Below are 24835 nucleotides of genomic sequence, written 5' to 3' on the forward strand. Positions count from 1 at the left end.
TTCAAAGATAGAAAAAGAAAAACTCAAATAATGTTTGCACATAAATCTATGAAATTATATAGGGACCATTTAGCCACCATTGTGTTGTGTAATTTTCTTTGCTTTTAATTTTATCAGAATTACTCCATTAAATTATTTGAATTTTATTCTATATACATGCACTGTGTACTATACTATATGCAGTCTGTATGTGCAGATACAGAAGCAGTAGGCGTGGTCTAGGAGGCACAATATAGTACTACTAAATTGACAATAGCTTAATCGAGCTAGATTCAGAATATAAATTTCACAGGTTCAATTTTATAATAAATTCATTATGCCATTAAAATTTTGAGTTCATATATATTTCATATATCAAAAGTTATAAATTTAGATGAACCTATAATCGAAAGGCTCATTCTAGTAAAAAATGATGTTTCATGACAAGTTAGAATTTTAATATATATAAATTGGTCCTATTGCTACAAATAGGAGTAAAATCTAGTATGTTTTATCATATTCAAACTTCATTTATAAGATTATATTGAATATATTAATATATTATCGTTATTATTATGTTTTTATATCATAGGGATCTCTTATACAAATAGTTATATGACTAAAACAACATTTATGAGCCACAATGGGTTCTGTTCCAATATGTGGTACATTTACCCTATTAGTTTGTTCTAAAAAAATGTCACTTTTTTTTAATAATTAGAAAGACTTTAACTTAAAATTTATTGTTTATTTTTATCAAAATATTTTATAGTCATATAAATATTCGAGATTTATTTTAAACAATAAATTTTAAAAGATATTTTTTTTCTTTCAAAAAAATGTTTTCTTATATCAAGTCAAACAATATTACGTAAATTAAGACATAAAAGAGCACTAATATGGAGACTGCTTCACCCTTAATAAAAAAATTTGAATTTAAGCCATGAATATAAAAAAAATTTATTAGAAGTATCACCATTAAATAGACTCGGTAATGCGTAATTTAAATTTAATCAAAACTCTAATATAAATTCCGAACGAAAATATGAGCTTTCAAAAAATATCAAGTCATGTCAATAAGAATGGTAGGTATTATAGAGTGTGAAATTGCAATTAATAAGATGAAACATTAGTGTCAGCAATGTTATCAAAAAGAAGCCAACAATGTCAAAAAGTAATGTAGTAATCATGCTTGTTAACATTGAGCCAATAAAATATTGGAAATGGCTTATCAATTAAAGATTATGGTAGACAGGTCATAATGGTTAATACAAAGTCTTCCCTATTGTTGAAAATTATAAATAATATAAATATAACATATGGTTTAAAAGTCAATAAGATTCTTGTATTATTTCCTCCACCGACTGTTCAATTTACACCACATGTGAGGTAGCCAGTAAATAAACATATATATAGATAGGGTCAAAAACTTTGTTGAATTTCTAGTTACACCACTAATCTATCAACAAGTGATTGGTTATTATAATTTTTAAAAAATATATGTAACGATGATGTTCAGGCCAATTTATGCGTATTTTAATTTAGATTATAAAGTTTTTGCTATCTTTCAATAGTAGATATCGACTGAAGTGGAACAAAGATTTGAACTTTCACTAAAAAAACAGGAATTAGCGACAAACAATTTTATGTAGTCGCTAATTCTATTTAGCAATACATTGTCAAAAAGTATGTTAGCTACGAGCAATATCAGCAACACATTAGCGATGAATTTCATAGTTAATTTTAATTTTGCGAAGTGTTTACGAATTCTAAATTCAAAAAATAGTTATATCAGATGTTAGTGACTTGATTCTGCATTTAATTACTTTACATATTTAATGAATTTATATATACAAATATAGGGGTTGAAATATAGCTCGATCAAACCCATATGTCAGCTTCTACCTCCGCTTCTTGTATCGTATAACTCTATTCGTCAAAACTTGGACATATAAAAAGAAATTACTAGTGGTTTATTCAATAAATATTTTAGTATTAGGAAGGGAGAGGGGTGTGATTATGGACCTAAATGTCACGGACCAACTAATTTTCATCTACAATCAACAACTAGGAGATTAATTAAGGACAAAAGTATATATTATGTTGAATAAGCTAGAGATGTCAAAATCAAGATCTAAAACCAAAGAGCTTAAAATCCAATTAACAATCTTGAAAACATCTTATAATTGATAATAGTTAGGTGATGAGTAAGCATGATATTGCTTTATATGAACGATTAAGAATTAATTTTTTAAAGATGGCGTGTTTAAGATATAACTACTTTTTAAATATTATTAACCCATCATCCCCTTGATGATGTACAAACAAATATTGATCCTAATTGGAAAAATTACATGATATTGCAAATATTTAGATTGTATTTTATGATATACAATTACAATTTCAAAAAATTGGATACATAGTTTTATTTTGGGTTTTGTAATAAAAATGCAATACACACTTGTACATATACAATGTGTTGTTCTTCCTGATACAACTGGTACCTATCGCCTAAATACAACTCGTTCGCTGATACAATTAATATCTATTTGATATAACTCTTCCGCTTGATATAATAACTATAGCTATATTTTATAATTACGCTCTAAACTAAAGTTATTTATGAATATTTTTCTTCCTGATTTTGACAAGTATTTTCAAAGTTGTGAGTTTCAATAACTTTTCTTAGTTTAGTCAAGATCAAATAAATAGAATTGGGAAGTCTTGTCCTTCTTTATAATGACTTGGATCAATTGTTTGTTAGAAATAATAGCCCCTTTTTAGAAAGAAAATTAGGTTAAAAAAACAGAAAGAAAACATATAGTAAGACAACCTAAATTTTGCAAAGTTCACCCAATATAAAACAAATTTTAATCTAAAATAAGTTTCACAGTGAATCTCCCTTACATTCTTCGGGACTAAACGTCTTCGTTGAGATTTGGCCTGGCTACACAATAAGTATCTCGTTGAATCTTGAATTTGTCCTTACACGACCCCCAACCTACTCCTCCTATTATGATACCATTTTTTCACGGCCCAAACCCAATTGCAAGGTATTGTCTACTTTAGCCGGACTTTTCTAAGCAACCTCAAGGCCTTTGAACCTCGCAATCTTGGAGTTTTAATCGACTCAAGATACCTCATGTTATCAGAAATTTACACACCAAAAGGATGTTGCAGAGGGGCATAACATCATAAATCATCAACATTTCATATTAAATAGATATTATATTACTACAAATAACACAGCATATTCAAGAATCACTTGCCATTACAAAACCAAAAACACTAGTGTTGGGATAGTTAGATGCTCAAAGCATTCCGCTATTATGTAGAGTCCGTGGAAGGACTGTACCACTAGAGGGTGTAATGTAGACAAACTACTCTAACACAAACATCAAGGATTGATTCCACCGCTCGAACTAGTGATCAATCCTAGCAACATCGAATCCTAAATACTTAGCAAAACAGTTAACTATCAAGTAGTTGGAAAAGGATTGAAGCCACTTTGGACCATATCTTCTAAAGGACCAAAGAGTGGTTTAGGGAGATTGTTCCATTCATACCAATCCCAACCAGCACATTTCTCAGGTTCAAGTGTTTCAGGCTGCTGGTTAACATCAGCAGGGACTGCTCTGATGAATACGCAAACGATGTGCACTTTCTCTGAGATGACATTGTTAGTTACCGTTAGAAACTCGGTTTTATCAATTATCAATCCTGTTTCCTCCTTCACCTCCCTTGTTGCACACTCTTCAAAACTTTCCCCTGTAACAAATACATGATCAATGTAAATAGACATGTTCCACATGTTTTGAGCCTCACTTCAGAGCTTAAACGCACTTTAAGCGCGCCTTTAACAACACTGGACAACTATTGCCTCAAAACCATGAGGCTTCTATCAAATCAAAGTTGCAGCAGCATCAGTTAGGCTAGGCTATGGACATGATTACTTATTTGATCATATTGCTGAACTCAAATATGAATACATTGTGTTTTCAAATATGTCTTGAATTAAACAGAACCAAGTAATCCTTCCGTTTCAATTTGTTTGTCTGACTTTCCTTTTAGTTAGTTTAAAAAAGGGTGTCTTTATTCTTTTCAGACAACTCTTTAGTTCTAACTTTCTGCGTAGCATGTTTAAGACAACATGATTAAATGACGTTTTGGTATCTTCTACCTTTCTTTAATTAAAGACCACAAGACTCAAAAGTTTTCTTTACTATCTTAAACTTCGTATCAAGTCAAAATCAGAAAAACAAACTGATACCGCTTGTGATAAGCAACAACTAGAGGACGTACAACTTATGCATACTTTCTAGGTGAAATGGTCTGCTATTACTCCATAGGTCCCAATTTACGCGGCACAACTGAAATTTTGAAATTCAAACTTCTAAACTTAGATTTGTGAATTCAAACATAAAAGTTTTAAGTTTTCTGAAATAAAATCTAGTATAAATTTAGAAACAACGTAAAATCACACTAATTAACCACGAAACTATATTGCAATCAGGCAAGATATTTTTTCAAATAAAGGTGATTGTTTAAGTTTTTGCAAAAAAATAAGTTTTTTTTCATACTCCAATTTTTCTTCTTTTCAGTTTAATAATCTAGCAATAAATCACTATAAATCTTAGATCATATAGCAAATAAATCATATCATAAATCATAACTAATATATGAATTTAAGCTTCGATAAACAACGGGAAGATATTTCTAAGTACTCACCGAACTCCAGATGGCCGCCGGGAAGTGCAAAGGTGCTGTGGCCGACGGCGGAGAGGCGTTTCCCCAACAGAACTTTACTTCCTTTCAAAAGGAACACCGCTACGCCTACTTTTGGCATCGGAGGTGACGGTGGCTTTGTGGTGTCCGCCGTTTTCCATTTCTCCGGCACCGGAATAAATTTAACGGGAAGGCGGAGACTCCGTGTGGAGTATTATGTATTTGAAAAGGGAAAAGGGTCATTTATGCCCCTAAACTATTCGAAAAAGTCTAGATATATTCCGTTTAGAGCTTGCGCTCACTCATGGCCTTACCGTCCAACTTTTGATCTAGATATGCCCTTATGGCGTTAGTTGGCCTGCTGGAAATTGCCACGTCATCTTTAAATGTCAAATGAAATTCTCAGGTCATTTTTACATTACCACGTGACATTTATATTAAAAGGGAAAAGGGTCGCTTATGCCCCTAAACTATCCGATCCACTTTTAAAACACCTACCCGACCCATAAATCACCCCTCTTTTAAATAACCTATCTGACCCGTTTTCAATAATTTTGTTTAATTTTTATTTTATATTTGGTAAATCTCGAAAATGAGTAATTGATTAATAAAAAATAGGAAAAATATGAAAAAAAATATAAAATTAACACAAAAAATTTACAAATAAATATAGTAACCTTAAATTCAACAATTTCAATAATTTTTTAAAATTTTTATTTTTTTTAGTAAATCCAAAAAATTAGTAATTGATTAATAAAAAATATGAAAAGTACGAAAAAAGATATAAAATTAACGCAAAAAATTCACAAATAAATATAGTAACCTTAAATTCAAATTTTTTTTATAATTTTTATTTTTTTCGGCAAATCTCGAAAATGAGTAATTTATTAATAAAAAAGGAAAAATATGAAAAAAAATATACAATTTACGCCAAAAATTCACAAATAAATATAATAACCTTAAATTCAACAATTTTTTTAATTTTTAATTTTTTTGGTGCTGATGTTGAGGCTGGAACTGATTTTTGGGATTTACCAAACGTGGGTTTATAATTAAAAATCAGTTCCAGCCTCAACATCAGGACCAAAAAAATTAAAAATTAAAAAAATTATTGAATTTAAGGTTACTATATTTATTTGTGAATTTTTTGGCGTAAATTTTATATTTTTTTCATATTTTTCCTTTTTTTATTAATAAATTGCTTATTTTTGGGATTTGCCCAAAAAAAAGAAGAATTAAAAAAAAAAACTATTGAAATTGTTGAATTTAAGGTTACTATATTTATTTGTGAATTTTTGGCGTTAATTTTATATTTTTTATTAATCAATTACTCATTTTCGGGATTTACCGAAAAAAAATTTAAATTTTTTTTTATTGAAATTGTTGAATTTAGGGTTACTATATTTATTTGTAAATTTTTGGCGTTAATTTTATATTTTTTTCATATTTTTCCTATGTTTCATTAATCAATTACTCATTTTCGGGATTTACCGAAAAAAATAAAAATTAAACAAAATTGGTGAAAACGGATCGGATAGGTTATTTAAAAGAGGGGTGATTTATGGGTCGGATAGGTGTTTTAAAAGTGGTCGGATAGTTTAGGGGCATAGGCGACCCCTTTCCCTTTTGATATAATGTCACATGGTAATGTAAAAATGACGTGACAATTCCATTTGACATTTAAAGATGACATGGCAATTTCCAGCAGGCCAACTAACGCCATAAGGGCATATCTAGACCAAAAGTTGGACGACGAGGGCATGAGTGAGCCAAACTTTAAACGGGAGGTATATCTAGACCTTTTCTAATAGTTTAGGGGCATATTTTGACCCTTATCCCATTTGAAAATTTTGTAATTGGGTCCCGCCAGTAGTAAAGTAGGCCCAATAGTAAGAAGCTCTTGGGCTTTTTTTGACTGACCAGCCCATTCAAACTTGTGTGGATGGGAGGTTTGCACAAATAGACTATTTTGTGTCATTGTTTAAATTTTAACCTCATTTAATTTATTCGTATAACCTAAATAAACAACTTATTTTACCATATTCTTAAAAATTTCCTATCATTTGAAAAAATTACAAAAATCCTACTCTCTTCTATTCTCGGATACATCACTTTACGCGATGTATCGAGATGTTGAGTGATGTATACGAAATCGAGACGCGATGTATCATGACGTTGAGTGATGTATCGAAACCGGCACACGATGTGTCAGGACGATTTGGGATGTATTCGGATTCCACCAAATTGAAGGAATTTTTGTAATTTGAAAAAGAGTAGAGATAAAATATAATTAGCTCTTAACACTACGAGATTTGTGTAAAATTCCCCAAAAAGAAACTTTTGGATCATCTTACGAGTCTTAACGGATCGTCACAAGTTCGAATGGATACAACAAAAATAAAGAAAAAGATGTTCGATGGCATGTGCATGCCTTGAGCACGAAATTTGTTAAGTATTTTCTTGCCTCTTCAAAAGCTATTGACTCAATCAGAACAAATCGTAGTTAAGATATCGTCTAAATAAATTTACTAACAAATTTAAGAAACAATCGATGAATGTATTTAACCATTTAACAAATTTACATTCTTTATTCCTCATAATTTGGGAACTTTAAGTACTGGAAAAAAAAAAGGATAGAAAAAAAGGGGATGGAGGAATAAAATTTTAAATGGCCTTGATATAAATATATACCATTCAATATTATTACATAAACTTTCACTGAATAATTTTGGAAACAGATAATCTTGAACTTTGTTAACTCTGGCTTATCGTGAATCTAATAACTAATTAAACGAGTTATAAAATTCAGTAATACATTCAGTATTCTTTAAATTTCAAATTCTAACTTCGACTTGCTACTGTTATAATTTTAATTTAGGGTACTGTGGTGCGAACACATCTCTCACCAGAATTGCAGCGTCTGACTGCTGGAGGGTAGCTTATACAATTGCCATACACCTTCTCATTGCATACGGTCACTGTTTTTTGCATTGAACGATAGATTATATGTTGTTGTGCTGCAATTTTAATTTTTAAAAAAACGATTATTATTTTTCGGAATCAAACAAAATGACACTTTTCTATTTCTAAAAATAAATTATAAGTTTCTCATTCGACGTTTTATGACAAGTTTTTATAATCATAAGTTCATAACTCATAAATATCTTATCATGTGATTCATAGTCATTACCACAAAGTATAAGAAATCATTAAAAAAAAATATTAAAAATTGTGTCTAATCAAACATTGTTACGTAAATTAAAAAGGTCATTTGCATTTTTCCTTCTATTCTGTGCCGGTCTTTAATCGTTGTCCCTCAAGGTAAAAAAATAAATAAAAAATCACAAGATATAAATTCATATTTGTACATAATAATAGTTTATAAGTTATGTTTCGCGCTCTTAAATAACTTTTATTATGTTACAAATGCAAAAATTAAGATTCAACTTATTCAAATGATAAAAAATAAAAATCGACTCAGACTACCACATATGCATGAACTAATTTGCCGCGCATATTAATAGTAGTCCGCATTAGGGGGTGCGAAGTTTAAAAAATTAAAATTAAAATATTTGATTCTCAAATTTTGAATTGTGACACGTAAATTGAGAGAAGATTCGAGCAAAAATTTACCAGGCGGTGGTTGGGTAGTTGCTGATCCAGCTGGTTTAGGTCGGTGAGGTTGTATTGGCATTTTACTATTTCCCGAACCTGTTATTCAAATAGTTTATATATATTATGCTATCAAATAATCAATTTATCTCGAATATAAATAATTTGATTGTATAAATACATAGAATTTATATTCAATTCAAACAAAGAACAAGCACTTTTGGGTAGAAAATTGTTTTTTTTGTTTGGGGGGTGGGGGATAGTGGTACTACCTACTTGTCTTTGTATTTTCTTCCCATTTGGTCAAATTGATAAATAAAAAATTAATTTTTTAACCTGTCCAAATTTGGTATCCACTTTATTTTCAATAGCCTTATTATTTATACTTTTATAATCTGTTTGATCAAATTTGGAAGATTATTTATTTTTAAAAGTATTTTTATTGAAAGTGTTTGTTAATTTTATATATATATATATAATAGCAATTTGTATTAGACTAATTAATTTAAAAAGACTTGATCTAGAGTAATAGTTTATGCTTGACTATATTCTCAAAAGTGTTTTTGGAAAAAATTAAATTCGTATCGTACATGACTTATTTAAGGAGAAAATGCTTTCTGGAGGCATTTTTTCATATTGAAAATTGAAACTCGATACCTCAAATTAAAAGTAAAACCCTTTACAATAAACGAAATAAGAAAACAAGAATATAGAAAAAAAGGAAATGAAAAAGAAAATTGTTATAAAATGTTACATAACAATATTTCTATTACTTTCATCTTCTAAATCTCTTGTTTTATTTTGCTTTAGTTTTTTTAAAAAAAGTTTATTAGTCCAAATTAAATGTCATCGTACTAATTAGAATTCTCAACATGGTATATCTTAAACTAATGAATTTGTTTACTTCCTTCAACTGAAAATTTAGGGGAAAAAATTTAAAATACATTAAAATGAAGGGATAAATATATAATTTTTTAAAAGAGTTCTATTTATGCAAATAGGTCGATTGGAAAAATCAAACTCTCCATCTTATAATAGAAATGATCTTTATGCTTTTATCAATAAAAAAGAATTATTATTCTATAAACAATAATTAATTTTTTTTCTAATTATCTTATTTAATATATCAATTAGAAAAGCAAAGAGATAAAACCTGGTAATATTCTTAGAGAGGCCATCGTTGACGATAGACAAAAAATTAATACAAACAATATCAAAGAGAATGCTTTGTAATTCATGGTTTCAAAAAGCTATGGAGGAAGAGAGAAATAATATGTTGTGTTTTTTTGTTTAATCAATAATAATCTTATATAAAATTTTCCTCAAGAGAAAAATAAATAATTCAAACGTGTTAACTAAATCCTTTAGAATATTAGAAAATTCTCACTTCGTTTATAACCCATTTTATGGTTCTTGACTTTTGAAGTCTTCCTTGGACTAAACATTTATGACACTTTAGCTTTTGTTTTTTCATTCACGATTCAGTATCTATATTGAAATTCGATTAATTTAAATTTGTATTCTCATTCAGAAAAAACACATTCTATCAAGAATTTTTTTTATATTGGAAATTTAAAATAAAAATTTCTGATTAAGAAAAAAACAATCTCATCTCATGCCCCGCAACCTTTGTGATTCATGACACTTAGTTGGTCCACTCTTAAGTCTTCTCATGCTGATATGTTGAACGAGTCATTACTCAATTAGCCTTTTTTTACTTAGTTTAGAGAGTTGAGTTTTTTTTTTTAAAATAATTTCTACACAACAGCAGAAATTATTTTTCATAAGTAGAGCAATTTTTTTTTTTGAATTTTATGATCTTAAATTAAAAATATATCAAATTATCATATTCATAAAAAAATAATATAATAAAAATTATTAGTTTATTGACAAATAAAAAAGAAGTACTCCTGAGTCCTATGGAGTCTTCATGACAGTTGATTTGGTCAACTTATAGCGGTCTTCTCAAGTTGTGTAGTTTGGCTCCAATTATATTACAATTGGGCCCACAAAGATACCATGGTTTTTGATTCCCGCGGTTAACAATTATTTTTTTATCGGAGACTTTATAATAACAAAACTTTTATCTTTCCATCTTCGTCTGTTTAGTTCAAGTTTTTATTAATGTGCTCGTCTGCGAGCTATACTAATTCTGTAGAGTAATGGCTCGCATCGGCATGTCTTGTACTTGTTCGTAAATGTGACATTTCCATATTTCAAAATGCAAATAAGTTTGTTTGTGAAATTTGTTAAGTATTTTCTTGCCTTTTCAAAATCTATTGACTCAATCAGAACAAATCGTAGTTAGGATATCGTCTAAATAAAATTTACTAATAAATTTTAAAAAACAATCGATGAATGTATACTCAAGCAATTAAGAAATTTACATTCTTTATTCCTCATAATTTGGGAACTTTAAGTACTGCAAAAAAATAAAAATAAAAAGGGATAGCAAAAAGGGGATGGAGGAAGAAGATTTTAAATGGCCTTGATATAAATATATACCGTTCATTATTATTACATGAACTTTCAATGAATAATGAGGTTTATTGTTTACAATTTACCGTCAATCCAATAACTAATTAAACGAGTTATAAAATTCAGTAATACATTTAGAATTCATAAATTTTCAAATTCTAACTACGACTTGCTCTGCTGTTATAGCTTCAATTTAGGGTACTATGGTGCGTTTACACCTTTCACCTAAATTGCAGCGTGTGTTGGATACTGTTGGAGGGGAGCGTATACAATTGATATGCGCCGTCTCGTTGCATACCGGTACCTGATTTCTTTTTAATGTACCATAGGATACATATCGTTTTGCTGCAACTTTAATTTTAAAAAAACGATTATTGTTTTTCGAAATCAAACAGAATGACACTTTTCTATTTCTAAAAATAAATTATAAGTTTCTCATTAGACGTTTAATGACAAGTTTTTATAATCATAATTCACAAATATCTCATCATGTGATTCATACTCACGACCACAAAGTATTTGATATCATTTAAAAAAATTCTTTAAAAATTGTGTCTAATCAAATATCATTACGTAAATTAAAAAGGGTCATTTGCACTTTTCTTTGTATTTTGTGCTAGTCTTTAATCGTTGTCCCTCAAGGTAAAATAAATAAATAATCGCAAGATATAAATTCATATTTGTACATAATAATAGTTTATAAGTTATGTTTCATGCTCTTAAATAACTTTTATCATGTTATAAATGCAAAAATTAAAATTCAACTTATTTAAATGATAAAAAATAAAAATCTACTCATTTGAAAGAAAAATCATGCAATTAAATGAAAACAAGACTATACATATGCATGAACTAATTTGCCACACATATTAATATATAGTAGTTCGCATTAGGGGTTGCGAAGTTTTAAAAATTAAAATATTTGATTCTCAAATTTTGAATTGTGACACGTAAACTGAGAAAAGGTCTGAGCAAAAATTTACCAGGAGGTGGTTGGGTAGTTGCTGATCCATCTGCTTTAGGTCGGTGAGGTAGTGATGGCATTTTACTATTTCCCGGACCTGTTATTAAAATAGAGTTTATATATATTATGCTATCATAATAATCAATTTATCTTGAATATAAATAATTTAATGGTATGAATACATAGAATTTAAATTCAATTCAAACAAAGAACAAGCACTTTTGGGTAGAAAATATCCTTTTTGTCAACCTACTTGTCTTTGAATTTTCTTCCCATTTGGTCAAATTGATAAATAAAAAATTATTTTTTTTAATCTGTCCAAATTTGGTATCTACTTTATTTTAAATAGCCTAATTATTTATTGTCTATTTGATTAAGTTTGAAAAATTATTTATTTTAATTTTATTTTTTTTGAAAGTGTTTGTTAAAGTTTATATATATATATATATATATATATATATATAATAGCAATTTGTATTAGACTAATTAATTTAAAAAGACTTGTTGATCTAGGGTAATAGTTTATGCTTGATTATAATTTCAAAAGTGTTTTTGGAAAAAATTGAATTTGTGTCGTACATGACTTATTTACAGAAAAAATGTTTTCCGAAGAATTTTTTCATATTGAAAACTGAAATACGATACCTCAAATTAAAAGTAAAACCCATTACAATAATAAACGAAATAAGAAAACAAGAATAAAGCAAAAAAGGAAATGAAACAGAAAATTGTTATAAAATATTATATAATAATATTTCTATTGCTTTCATCTTCTATATTTCTTGTTTTATTTTACTTTAGTATTACAACAAAAAACTGTTTATTAGTCCAAATTAAATGCCATCGTACTAATTAGAATTCTCAACATGGTATATTTGTTTACTTCCTTCAACTGAAAATTTGGGACGCGGGGGGAATAAAAGACATTAAAGTGAAGGGATAAATATATAATTTTTTAAAAGAGTTTTATTTATGCGAATAGATCGGTTGAAAAAATCAAACTCTCCATCTTATAATAGAAATGATATTTATGTTTTTATCAATAAAAAAGGATTATTATTCTATAAATAATAAATAATTTTTTTTTTAATTATCATATTTAATATATCAACCAGAAAAGCAAAGAGATAAAACCTGATAATATTCTTCGAGAGGTCATTGTTGACGATAGACAAAAAATTAATACAAACAATATCAAAGTGAATGCTTTGTAATTCATGGTTTCAAAAAGCTATGGAGGAAGAGAGAAATAATATGTTGTGTTTTTTGTTTAATCTTATATAAAAATTTCCTCAAGAGAAAAATAAATAATTCAAACGTGTTGACTAAATTCTTAAGAAAATTCTCACTTCGTTTATAACCCATTTTATGGTTCTTGACTTTTGAAGTCTTCCTTGGACTAATAAACATTTCTGACACTTAGTTTTTGTTTTTCATTCACGGTTCGGTATGTGTATTGAAGCTCGACTAATTTAAATTCGTATTGTGTAAGTCGGCACATTCGGAAGAAAATGTTTTTTATCAAAGTTTTTTCTATATCTGAATTTCGAAATCAAAATTACCTCGAAATAATCTCATTCGCTACATCGCAACTTTTGTGCTTCATGACACTTTGGTCTACTTTTAAGTCTTCTCATGCTGATATGTTGAACGAGTCATTACTCAATTAGCCTTTTTTGCAAGAACATGTACAATATACTCCCTCCGTCCCTTTTTAGTTGTCCACTTTAGAAATGACACACAGATTAAGGCAACAATGATTAGCACAGTGAAGTTACAATTTTACCCTTATGACAACTTTTCACTTCAAAATTACAACCACTTATTTGAATTAAAGTGAAATAAATTGGAGGGAAACAACATACACTTTTACAATTTTCAAGAAGTGTAAATAAGGGTATAATAGGAAAAAATTTGTTGTCCTTTCTTGATTTGTCAAAATGGACAACTAAATAGGGACAACTAAAAAAGGAAATATGGACAAGTAAATAGGGACGGAGGGAGTATCAAAGTAAAGTGACTTTATAATTTGTTTGGCCAATTTTTTAGAAATTAATAATGTTTTTTTCTTTCAATTTTTTTACTTAGTTTAGAGAGTTGAGTTTTTTTTTAAAAATAAAATAAAAATTTCTAAACAACAGTAGAAATTATTTTTCATAAGCAGAGCAAATTATTTTTTTGAAATTTATATCAAATGTATCCTATTCATAAAAAACAATATAATAAAACTTATTATTTTATTGACAAATAAAAAAAGAAGTACTCCTAAGTCCTGTAGAGTCTTCATGACAGTTGATTTGGTCAACTTATAGCGTCTTCTCAAGTTGGGTAGTTAATAGTTTAGCTCCAATAATATTACAATTGGGCCCACCCACGGAAAGATACAATAGTTTCCGATTCCCGCGAGTTAATAATCATTCTTTTTATCGGAGACTTTGTAATAACAAAATTTTGATCTTTCCATCTTCATCTATTAGTCCAAGTTTTTATTGATGTGCTCGTCTGCGAGCTATAATAATTTTGTAGAGTAATGGCTCGCATGGGCATGTCTTGTACTTCTTCGCAGTAGCGGAATCAGAACTTTTAATGAGGGGTTCAAAATCTGAAAAAATAGAGACACGAAGTAATCGAAGGGGTTCGACATCTACTAGATATACCTAAAATTATTTTAACCATACATAAATAATATAATTTTTCGCCACCATTGTGTTGTGTAATTTTCTTTGCTTTTAATTTTATCAGAATTATTAAATTATTTGAATTTTATTCTATATACATGTACTGTGTACTATACTATATGCAGTCCGTTTGTGCAGATACAGAAGCAGTAGGCGTGGTCTAGGAGGCACAATATAGTACTACTCCCTCCTACCACAATTGTTTGGCAGGTATACTAAAAATAGATGTCCAAGATAAATTGTCAATTTAAACAATTAAGAAATAATTAGTCACTTTTTTCCAATTCTGCCCTTAATAATAGTGGAGTTCAATTGAAAAGTTATGTGGACTTTTGGTATTCTTGGTATAGTAGGGTTATATTAGTCAAATTACAGCTTGTATTAAATTTTCCTTGAGGGGTGTGCATGACCTTACCAGACAAACAATTGTGGACGGAGGGAGTACTAAATTGACAATAGCGTAATCGAGTTGGATTCAAAATTTAAATTTAACAGGTTCAATTTTATAATAAATTCATTATACCATTAAAATTTGAGAAATTTTTATGAAATAGCAAACTATTAATTCAAATTAAATGTTATAGCCATAGTTTATTTTAATTGTAATTCGCAGCAAACATCTCATTTTTTTGCCATATGATTCGGTAAACAATTAGTCATTTTATACATTTCGGTATAAAGTGCGTTTGTGTTTGTATAAAGCGAGAGAAAAGTGTATATATAAGTACAAATACATATGTTTTCGTCATATACACTTATAATTATACAAATACAGATCTCATTATACAAATTACAATGTATAAATGACTTTATAAAAAACAGAACAATTTGTATAAAACTGGATGTTTCTAGCGAATTATACAAATCAAAAGCTCCATAGCAAACAAAAAATTTGCTATGGAGCGCAATTATTCAAATTATAGCTATAACATACAAATATGATTTTTATGTTTGCTATATGTGAGAGTTGCTCTTAAAATTTTGAGTTCATATATATTTCATATCAAAAGTTATAAATTTAGATGAACCTATAATCGAAAGACTCGTTCTAGTAAAAAATGATGTTTCATGACAAGTTAGAATTTTAATATATATAGAAATTGGTCCTATTGCTACAAATAGGAGTAAAATCTAGTATGTTTTATCATATTAAAACTTCATTTATAAGATTATATTTGAATATATTATCGTTATTATTATGTTTTTATATCATAGTGATCTCTTATACAAATAGTCATATGACTAAAACAACATTTGTGAGCCACAATAGGTTCTGTTTCAATATGTGGTACATTTACCCTTTTAGTTTGTTCTTAAAAAAAAGTCACTTTTTAAAAATAATTAGAAAGACTTTAACTTAAAATTTATTGTTTATTTTTATCGAAATAATTTATAGTCATAAAAATATTCGAGATTTATTTTAAACTATAAATTTCAAAAGATATTTTTTTTCTTTCAAAAACACGTTTTCTTATATCAAGTCAAATAATATTACATAAATTAAGACATAAAAGAGCACTAATATGGAGACAGCTTCATCCTTAATCAGAAATGTTGAATTTAAGCCATGAATATAAAAAAATTTATTAGAAGTGTTACCATTAAATAGACTTTGTAATGCATGATTTAAATTTAATCGCAACTCTAATATGAATTCCGAACGAAAATATGAGCTCTCAGAAAATATCAAGTCATGTCAATAAGAATGGTAGGTATTATAGTGTGAAATTGCCATTAATAAGATGAAACATTAGTGTCAGCAATATTATCAAAAAGAAGCTAACAATGTCAAAAAGTAATGTAATAATCATGCTTGTTAACATTGAGCCAATAAAATCTTGGAAATGGCTTATCAATTAGGGGTCGTTTGGTGTGAAGGATAGGTACAAATAATTTTGAGATAATTATTTTGTGGCACTTAATTTAGTGTTTGGTTGGGAAGTTTGGGATAACTTATCCTGGAATTAATAATTAGTATCGGAATAAGTTATTCTTTCCCATGGGTGGTATAGTAATCTCGGGATAACTTATCCCGGAATAAAAAGACTAAATGACAAAAATGTCCCTTTAAACACTTTTTATACATTAATTTTCACATCCATGAAGGATATTTTAGTAAACTTATATGTTGTTCTTAAGATTTATTATTTTGAATAGCGACAAACAATTTTATGTAGTCACTAATTGTATTTAGCAATAAATTGTCAAAAAAGTATGTTAGCTACGAGCAATATCAGCAACACACTAGTGATGAAATTCATAGCTAATTTTAATTTTGCATAGTGTTTATAAATTCTAAATTCGAGAATAGTTATATCAGATGTGAATGACTTGATCCTGCATTTAATTATTGTATATATTTAGTGAATTTATATATACAAATATAGGGTTTGAAAAATAGCTCGACTGAACCCATATGTCTGCTTCTACCTCCACTTCTTGTATCGTATAATTCTGTCTGTCAAAACTTGAACGTATAAAAAGAAATCACTAGTGATTTTTAAAATAAATTTATTATTAAGGGGAGAGGGGTGTGATTATGGTACCTAAATGTCACGGACCAACTAATTTTCATCTACAATCAACAACTAGGAGATTAATTAAGGACAAAAGTATATATTATGTTGAATAAGCTAGAGATGTCAAAATCAAGATCTAAAACCAAAGAGCTTAAAATCCAATTAACAATCTTGAAAACATCTTATAATTGATAATAGTTAGGTGATGAGTAAGCATGATATTGCTTTATATGAACGATTAAGAATTAATTTTTTAAAGATGGCGTGTTTAAGATATAACTACTTTTTAAATATTATTAACCTACCATCCCATTGATGATGCACAAACTAATATTGATCCTAATTGGAAAAATTACATGATATTGCAAATATTTAGATTGTATTTATGATATACAATTACAATTTCAAAGAATTCGATACATAGTTATATTTTGGTTTTGTAGTAAAAATGCAATACACACTTGTACATATACAATGTGTTGTTCTTCTTGATACAACTGGTACCTATCGCCTGAATACAACTCGTTGGCTGATACAATTAATATATATTCGATATAACTCTTCCGCTGGATATAATAACTATAGCTATATTTTATAATTATGCTCTAAACTAAAGTTATTTATGAATTTTTTTTCTTCCTAATTTTGACAAGTATTTTAAAAGTTGTGAGTTTCAATAACTTTCTTAGTTTAGTCAAAGATCAAATAAATAGAATTGGGAAGTCTTGTCCTTCTTTATAATGACTTGGATCAATTGTTTGTTAGAAATAATAGCCCCTTTTTAGAAAATAATCGGACTAGCCCAAACAGAAAATTAGGTTAAAAAAAACAGAAAGAAAACATATAGTAAGACAATCTAAATTTTGCAAAGTTCACCCAATATAAAACAAATTTTAATCTAAAACAAGTTTCACAGTGAATCTCCCTTACATTCTTAGGGACTTAACGTCTTCGTTGAGATTTGGCCTGGCTACACAATAAGTATCTCGTTGAATCTTGAATTCGTCCTTACACGACCCCCAACCTTCTCCTCCTATTATGATACCATTTTTTCACGGCCCAAGCCCAATTGCAAGGTATTGTCTACTTTAGCCCGACTTTTCTAAGCAACCCTCAAGGCCTTTGAACCTTGCGATCTTGGAGTTTTAATCGACTCAAGACACCTCGTGGTATCAGAAATTTACACACCAAAGGATGTTGCAGAGGTGCATAACATCAGAAATCATCAACATTTCATATTAAATAGCTATTATATTACTACAAATAACATAGCATATTCAAGAATCACTTGCCATTACAAAACCAAAACACTAGTGTTGGGATAGTTAGATGCTCAAAGCATTCCGCTATTATGTAGAGTCCGTGGAAGGACTGTACCACTAGAGGGTGTAATGTAGACAAACTACTCTAACACAAACATCAAGGATTGATTCCACCGCTCGAACTAGTGATCAATCCTAGCAACATCGAATCCTACATACTTAGCAAAACAGTTAACTATCAAGTAGTTGGAAAAGGATTGAAGCCACTTTGGACCATATCTTCTAAAGGACCAAAGAGTGGTTTAGGGAGATTGTTCCATTCATACCAATCCCAACCAGCACATTTATCAGGTTCAAGTGTTTCAGGCTTCTGGTTAATATCAGCAGGGACTGCTCTGATGAATACGCAAACGGTGTGAACTTTCTCTGAGATGACATTGTTAGTCACCGTTAGATACTCGGTTTTATCAATTATCAATCTTGTTTCCTCCTTCACCTCCCTCGTTGCGCACTCTTCAAAACTTTCCCCTGTAACAAATACATGATCAATGTAAATAGACATGTTCAACATGTTTTGAGCCTCACTTCAGAGCTTAAACGCACTTTAAGCGCGCCTTTAACAACACTGGGCAACTATTGCCTCAAAACCATGAGGCTTCTATCAAATCAAAGTTGCAGCAGCATCAGTTAGGCTAGGCTATGAACATGATTACTTATTTGATCATATTGCTGAACTCAAATATGAATATATACATATTGTGTTATCAAATATGTCTTGAATTAAACAGAACCAAATACTCCATCCGTTTCAATTTGTTTGTCTTACATTTTGAAATTCAAACTTCTAAACTTAGATTGTGAATTCAAACATAGAAGTTTTAAGTTTTTTGAAATAAAATCAAGTATATATTTGGAAACAACGTAAAACGTACTACAAATCACACTAATTAACCACGAAAGTTATATTGCAATCTTGCAAGATATTTTTCCAAATAAAGGTGATTGTTTAAGTTTTTGCAAAAAAATAAGTTTTTTCATACTCCAATTTTTCTGCTTTCCAGTTTAATAATCTAGAAAAAAATCACTATAAATTTTAGATCATCTAGCAAAGAAATCATATCATAAATCATACCTAATATATGAATTTAAGCTTCGATAAACAACGGGAAGATATTTGAAGTTACTCACCGAACTCCAGATGGCCGCCGGGAAGTGCAAAGGTGCTATGGCCGACGGCGGAGAGGCGTTTCCCCAACAGAACTTTACTTCCATTCAAAAGGAACACCGCTACGCCAACTTTTGGCATCGGAGGTGATGGTGGCGTTGTGGTGGCCTGTGTTTGCTGAACGCCGTTTTCCATTTCTCCGGCACCGGAGTAAATTTAACGGGAAGGCGGAGATTGCGTGTGGAGTATTCCCACTTGAAAATTTTGTAATTGGGTCCCGCCACTAGTAAAGTAGGCTCAATAGTAAGAAGCTCTTGGGCTTTTTTAGACAGACCAGCCCATTCAAACTTGTGTGGATGGGAGGTTTGCACAAATAGACTATTTTGTATCATTATTTAAATTGTAACCTCATTTAAATTATTCGTATAACCTAAAACACAACTTATTTTATCATATTCTTAAAAACTTCTATCATTTGAAAAAATTACAAAAATCTATACTCTCTCCTATTATCGAATTCATCACTTTCCGCGATGTATCTGTCGAATACATCACTTTACACGATGTTATCGAGAAGTTGAGTGATGTATATGAAACTAATACGCGATGTATCGAGACGTTGAGCGATGTATCCAAAATCGAGACTAAATGTATCGGGACGATTTGGGATGTATCCAGATTCCATCAATTTAAGGAATTCTTGTAATTTGAAGAGGAGTAGGGATATGATAAAATAAGCTCTTAACAATATGTGCTTTGTGTAAAATTCCTAAAAGGAAACTTTTGGGATCATCTTACAAGTCTTAACGGATCGTCACAAGTTCGAATGGATACAGCAAAACTAAAGAAAAAAATGTTCGATGGCATGTGCATGCCTTGAGCACGAAAGTTATATTGCAATCCTAGCAACATCGAATCCTACATACTTAGCAAAACAGTTAACTATCAAGTAGTTGGAAAAGGATTGAAGCCACTTTGGACCATATCTTCTAAAGGACCAAAGAGTGGTTTAGGGAGATTGTTCCATTCATACCAATCCCAACCAGCACATTTATCAGGTTCAAGTGTTTCAGGCTTCTGGTTAATATCAGCAGGGACTGCTCTGATGAATACGCAAACGGTGTGAACTTTCTCTGAGATGACATTGTTAGTCACTGTTAGATACTCGGTTTTATCAATTATCAATCCTGTTTCCTCCTTCACCTCCCTCGTTGCGCACTCTTCAAAACTTTCCCCTGTAACAAATACATGATCAATGTAAATAGACATGTTCAACATGTTTTGAGCCTCACTTCAGAGCTTAAACGCACTTTAAGCGTGCCTTTAACAACACTGGACAACTATTGCCTCAAAACCATGAGGCTTCTATCAAATCAAAGTTGCAGCAGCATCAGTTAGGCTAGGCTATGAATATGATTACTTAATTGATCATATTGCTGAACTCAAATATGAATATATACATATTATGTTTTCAAATATGTCTTGAATTAAACATAACCAAGTAATCCTTCCGTTTCAATTTGTTTGCCTGACTTTCCTTTTAGTTAGTTTAAAAAAGGATGTCTTTTTTCTTTACAGACAACTCTTTAGTTCTAACTTTCTACGTAGCATGTTTAAGACAACACGATTAAATGACGTTTTGGTACATTCTACATTTCTTTAATTAAACACCACAAGATTCAGAAGTCTTTTCAACCGTCTTAATCTTCGTATCAAGTCAAAATCAGAAAAACAAACTGCTACCGCTTGTGATAAGAAACAACTAGAGGACATTCAACTTATGCATACTTTCTAGGTGAAATGTGCAGCTATCACTCCCTCGGTCCCAATTTACGTGACACAACTGAAATTTTGAAATTCAAACTTAGATTGTGAATTCAAACATAGAAGTTTTAAGTTTTTTGAAATAAAATCAAGTATATATTTGGAAACAACATGAAAAGTACTATAAATCACACTAATTAACCACGAAAGTTATATTGCAATCTTGCAAGATATTTTACCAAATAAAGGTGATTGTTTAACTTTTTGCAAAAAAATAAGATTTTTCCTACTCCAATTTTTCTTCTTTACAGTTTAATAATCTAGCAAATAAATCATAACAAATAGATGAATTTAAGCCTCGATAAACAACGGGAAGATAGTTTTAGGTACTCACCGAACTCCAGGTGGCCGCCGGGAAGTGCAAAGGTGCTATGGCCGACGGCGGAGAGGCGTTTCCCCAACAGAACTTTACTTCCTTTCAAAAGGAACACCGCAACGCCAACTTTTGGCATCGGAGGTGATGGTGGCGTTGTGGTGGCCGGTGTTTGCTGAGCGCCGTTTTCCATTTCTCCGGCACCGGAATAAACTTAACGGGAAGGCGGAAATTGCGTGTGGAGTATTTCTATATTTGAAAATTTTGTAATTGGGTCCCGCCACTAGTAAAGTAGGCTCAATAGTAAGAAGCTCTTGGGCTTTTTTAGACAGACCAGCCCATTCAAACTTGTGTGGATGGGAGGTTTGCACAAATAGACTATTTTGTATCATTATTTAAATTGTAACCTCATTTAAATTATTCGTATAACCTAAACACAACTTATTTTATCATATTCTTAAAAACTTCCTATCATTTGAAAAAACTACAAAAATCTCTACTCTCTCCTATTATCGGATTCATCACTTTCCGCGATGTTTTGGTCGAATACATCACTTTACGCAATGTTATCGAGATGTTGAGTGATGTATATGAAACTAATACGTGATGTATCGAGACGTTGAGCGATGTATCCGAAATTGAGACTGAATGTATCAGGACGATTTGGGATGTATCCAGATTCCATCAAATTTAAGGAATTCTTGTAATTTGAAGAGGAGTAGGGATAAGATAAAATAAGCTCTTAACAATATGTGATTTGTGTAAAATTCCTAAAAGGAAACTTTTGGGATCATCTTACAAGTCTTAACGGATCGTCACAAGTTCGAATGGATACAACTAAAAAAGAAAAAGATGTTCGATGGCATGTGCATGCCCTGAGCACGATATTTGTCAAGTATTTTCTTGCCTCTTTAAAATTTATTGACGCAATCAGGACAAATCGTAGTTAAGATATTGTCTAAATAAAATTTACGAACAAATTTAAGATACAATTAATGAATGTATTTAACCATTTAGGAAATCTACCTTCTTTATTCCTCATAATTTGGGAACTTTAAGTACTGAAAAAAAAAGGGATAGCAAAAAGGGGATGGAGGAAGAAGATTTTAAATGGCCTTCATATAAATAAATAACATTCAATATTATTACATGAACTTTCACTGAATAATGAAGTTTATTGTTTACAATTTACCGTCAATCCAATAACTAATTAAACGAGCTATAAATAATTCAGTAATACATTTAGATTTCATAAATTTTAAATTCCAACTGCAACTTACTTTGTTATAACTTCAATTTAAGGTACTATTGTTGCGTTTACATCTATTACCAAAATTGCAGGGTGTGACTGTTGGAGTGGCGCGTTTACATCTACTATAATAATTGCAGGATTTGGCTGTTGAATACAGTCGCTGATTTTTACCAGGAGGTGGTTGGGTAGTTGCTGATCCATCGGCTTTAGGTTGGTGAGATCGTGATGGCATTTTACTACCTCCCGGATCTGTTATTAAAATAGAGTTTATATATATTATGCTATCATAATAATCAATATATCTTGAATATAAATAATTTGATGGTATGAATACATAGAATTTAAATTCAATTCAAACAAAGAACAAGAACTTTTGGGTAGAAAATATCTTTTTTGTCAACCTACTTGTCTTTGAATTTTCTTCCCATTTGGTCAAATTGATAAATAAAAAATTAATTTTTTAATCTGTCCAAATTTGGTATCTACTTTATTTTCAATAGCCTAATTATTTATAGTCTATTTGATTAAGTTTGAAAAATTATTTATTTTAAAAAGTATTTTTGTTGAAAGTGTTTGTTAAAGTTTTTTTTATACATATATATGATAGTAATTTGTATTAGACTAATAAATTTAAAAAGACTTGTTGATCTAGGGTAATAGTTTATGCTTGATTATAATTTCAAAAGTGTTTTTGGAAAAAAATGAATTTGTGTCGTACATGACTTATTTAAAGAAAAAATGCTTTCTGAAGACATTTTTTTCATATCGAAAACTGAAACGCGATACCTCAAATTAAAAGTAAAATCCATTACAATAAACGGAGCAAGAAATCAAGAATAAAGCAAAAAAGGAAATGACAAAAGAAAATTGTTATAAATTATTATATAACAATATTTCTATTGCTTTCATCTTCTATATTTTTTTGTCTTATTTTGCTTTACTTTTACAACAAAAACTGTTTATTAGTCCAAATTAAATGCCATCGTACTAATTAGAATTCTCAACATGGTATATCTTAAACTAATGAATTTGTTTACTTCCTTCAACTGAAAATTTAGGGGGAAAAAAATTAAAATATATTAAAGTGAAGGGATAAATATATAATTTTTAAAATAGTTTTATTTATGCGAATAGGTTGATTGGAAAAATCAAACTCTCCACCTTATAATAGAAATGATCTTTATGATTTTATCAATAAACAAGAATTATTATTCTATAAACAATAAATATTTTTTTTCTAATTATCATATTTAATATATCAATCAGAAAAGCAAAGAGATAAAACCTGTTAATATTCTTCGAGAGGCCATTATTGACGATAGACAAAAAATTAATACAAACAATATCAAAGTGAATGCTTTGTAATTCATGGTTTCAAAAGGCTATGGAGGAAGAGAGAAATAATATGATGTGTTTTTTTGTTTAATCAATAATAATCTTATATAAAAATTTCCTCAAGATAAAAATAAATACTTCAAACGTGTAGACTAAATCCTTTAGAAAATTCTCACTTCGTTTATAACCCATTTTATGGTTCTTGACTTTTGAAGTCTTCCTTGGACTAAACATTTATGACACTTTAGTTTTTGTTTTTTCATTCATGATTCAGTATCTATATTAAAGTTCGACTGATTTTAAGTTCGTATTGTGAAGGCATACTTATTCGAAAAAAAGTATTTTTTATCAAATTTTTTTCTATATTTAAATCTCTAAATCAAAACCTCGAGACAATCTCATTTATTACGCCGCAACCTTTGTGATTCATGACACTTTGGTCTACTCTTAAGTCCTCTCATGCTAATATGTTGAACAAGTCAATACTCAATTAGCCTTTTTTTTTTTTTGCAAGAACATGTACAATATATAAAGTGATTTTATAATTTGTTTGGCCAATTTTTTAGAAATTAATAATGTTTTTTTTCTTTCATTTTTTTTACTTAGTTTAGAGAGTTGAGATTTTTTTTAAAAAATAATTTCTACACAACAACAGAAATTATTTTTCATAAGCAGAGTTAGGGGTGTTCACGGGTCGGTTTGGATCGGTTATTGGTCAAAACCAAAACC

The 24835-nt window shown here is 29.6% G+C and overlaps 1 protein-coding gene across 7 annotated transcripts in view; it reads right to left on the bottom strand.

The window, feature by feature from the left end:
• Window positions 1–3347: 3347 nt before the first annotated feature.
• Window positions 3348–24835, bottom strand: part of LOC125829882 (nudix hydrolase 1) — a 55309-nt gene continuing 33821 nt past the window's right edge. The window contains exons 1-3 of one of the 7 annotated variants that reach the window (XM_049509097.1): window positions 21541–21723; window positions 18714–18745; window positions 3348–3715 (exon numbers count right to left, since the gene is read on the bottom strand). In XM_049509097.1, the coding sequence (XP_049365054.1) occupies window positions 3458–3715; window positions 18714–18745; window positions 21541–21712 (462 nt within the window). In that variant the 5' untranslated portion in view covers window positions 21713–21723 and the 3' untranslated portion in view covers window positions 3348–3457. Of the gene's footprint in view, window positions 3716–18186; window positions 18746–19405; window positions 19626–20285; window positions 20618–21540; window positions 21733–24835 lie in introns of those variants that run through there. The other 6 variants (XM_049509101.1, XM_049509098.1, XM_049509099.1 and 3 more) reach the window with 6 other exon arrangements.

Source organism: Solanum verrucosum, unplaced genomic scaffold (genome assembly GCF_900185275.1).
Source record: "Solanum verrucosum unplaced genomic scaffold, falcon-dt-bn FXZP01000008.1, whole genome shotgun sequence".
Lineage (NCBI taxonomy): Eukaryota > Viridiplantae > Streptophyta > Magnoliopsida > Solanales > Solanaceae > Solanum > Solanum verrucosum.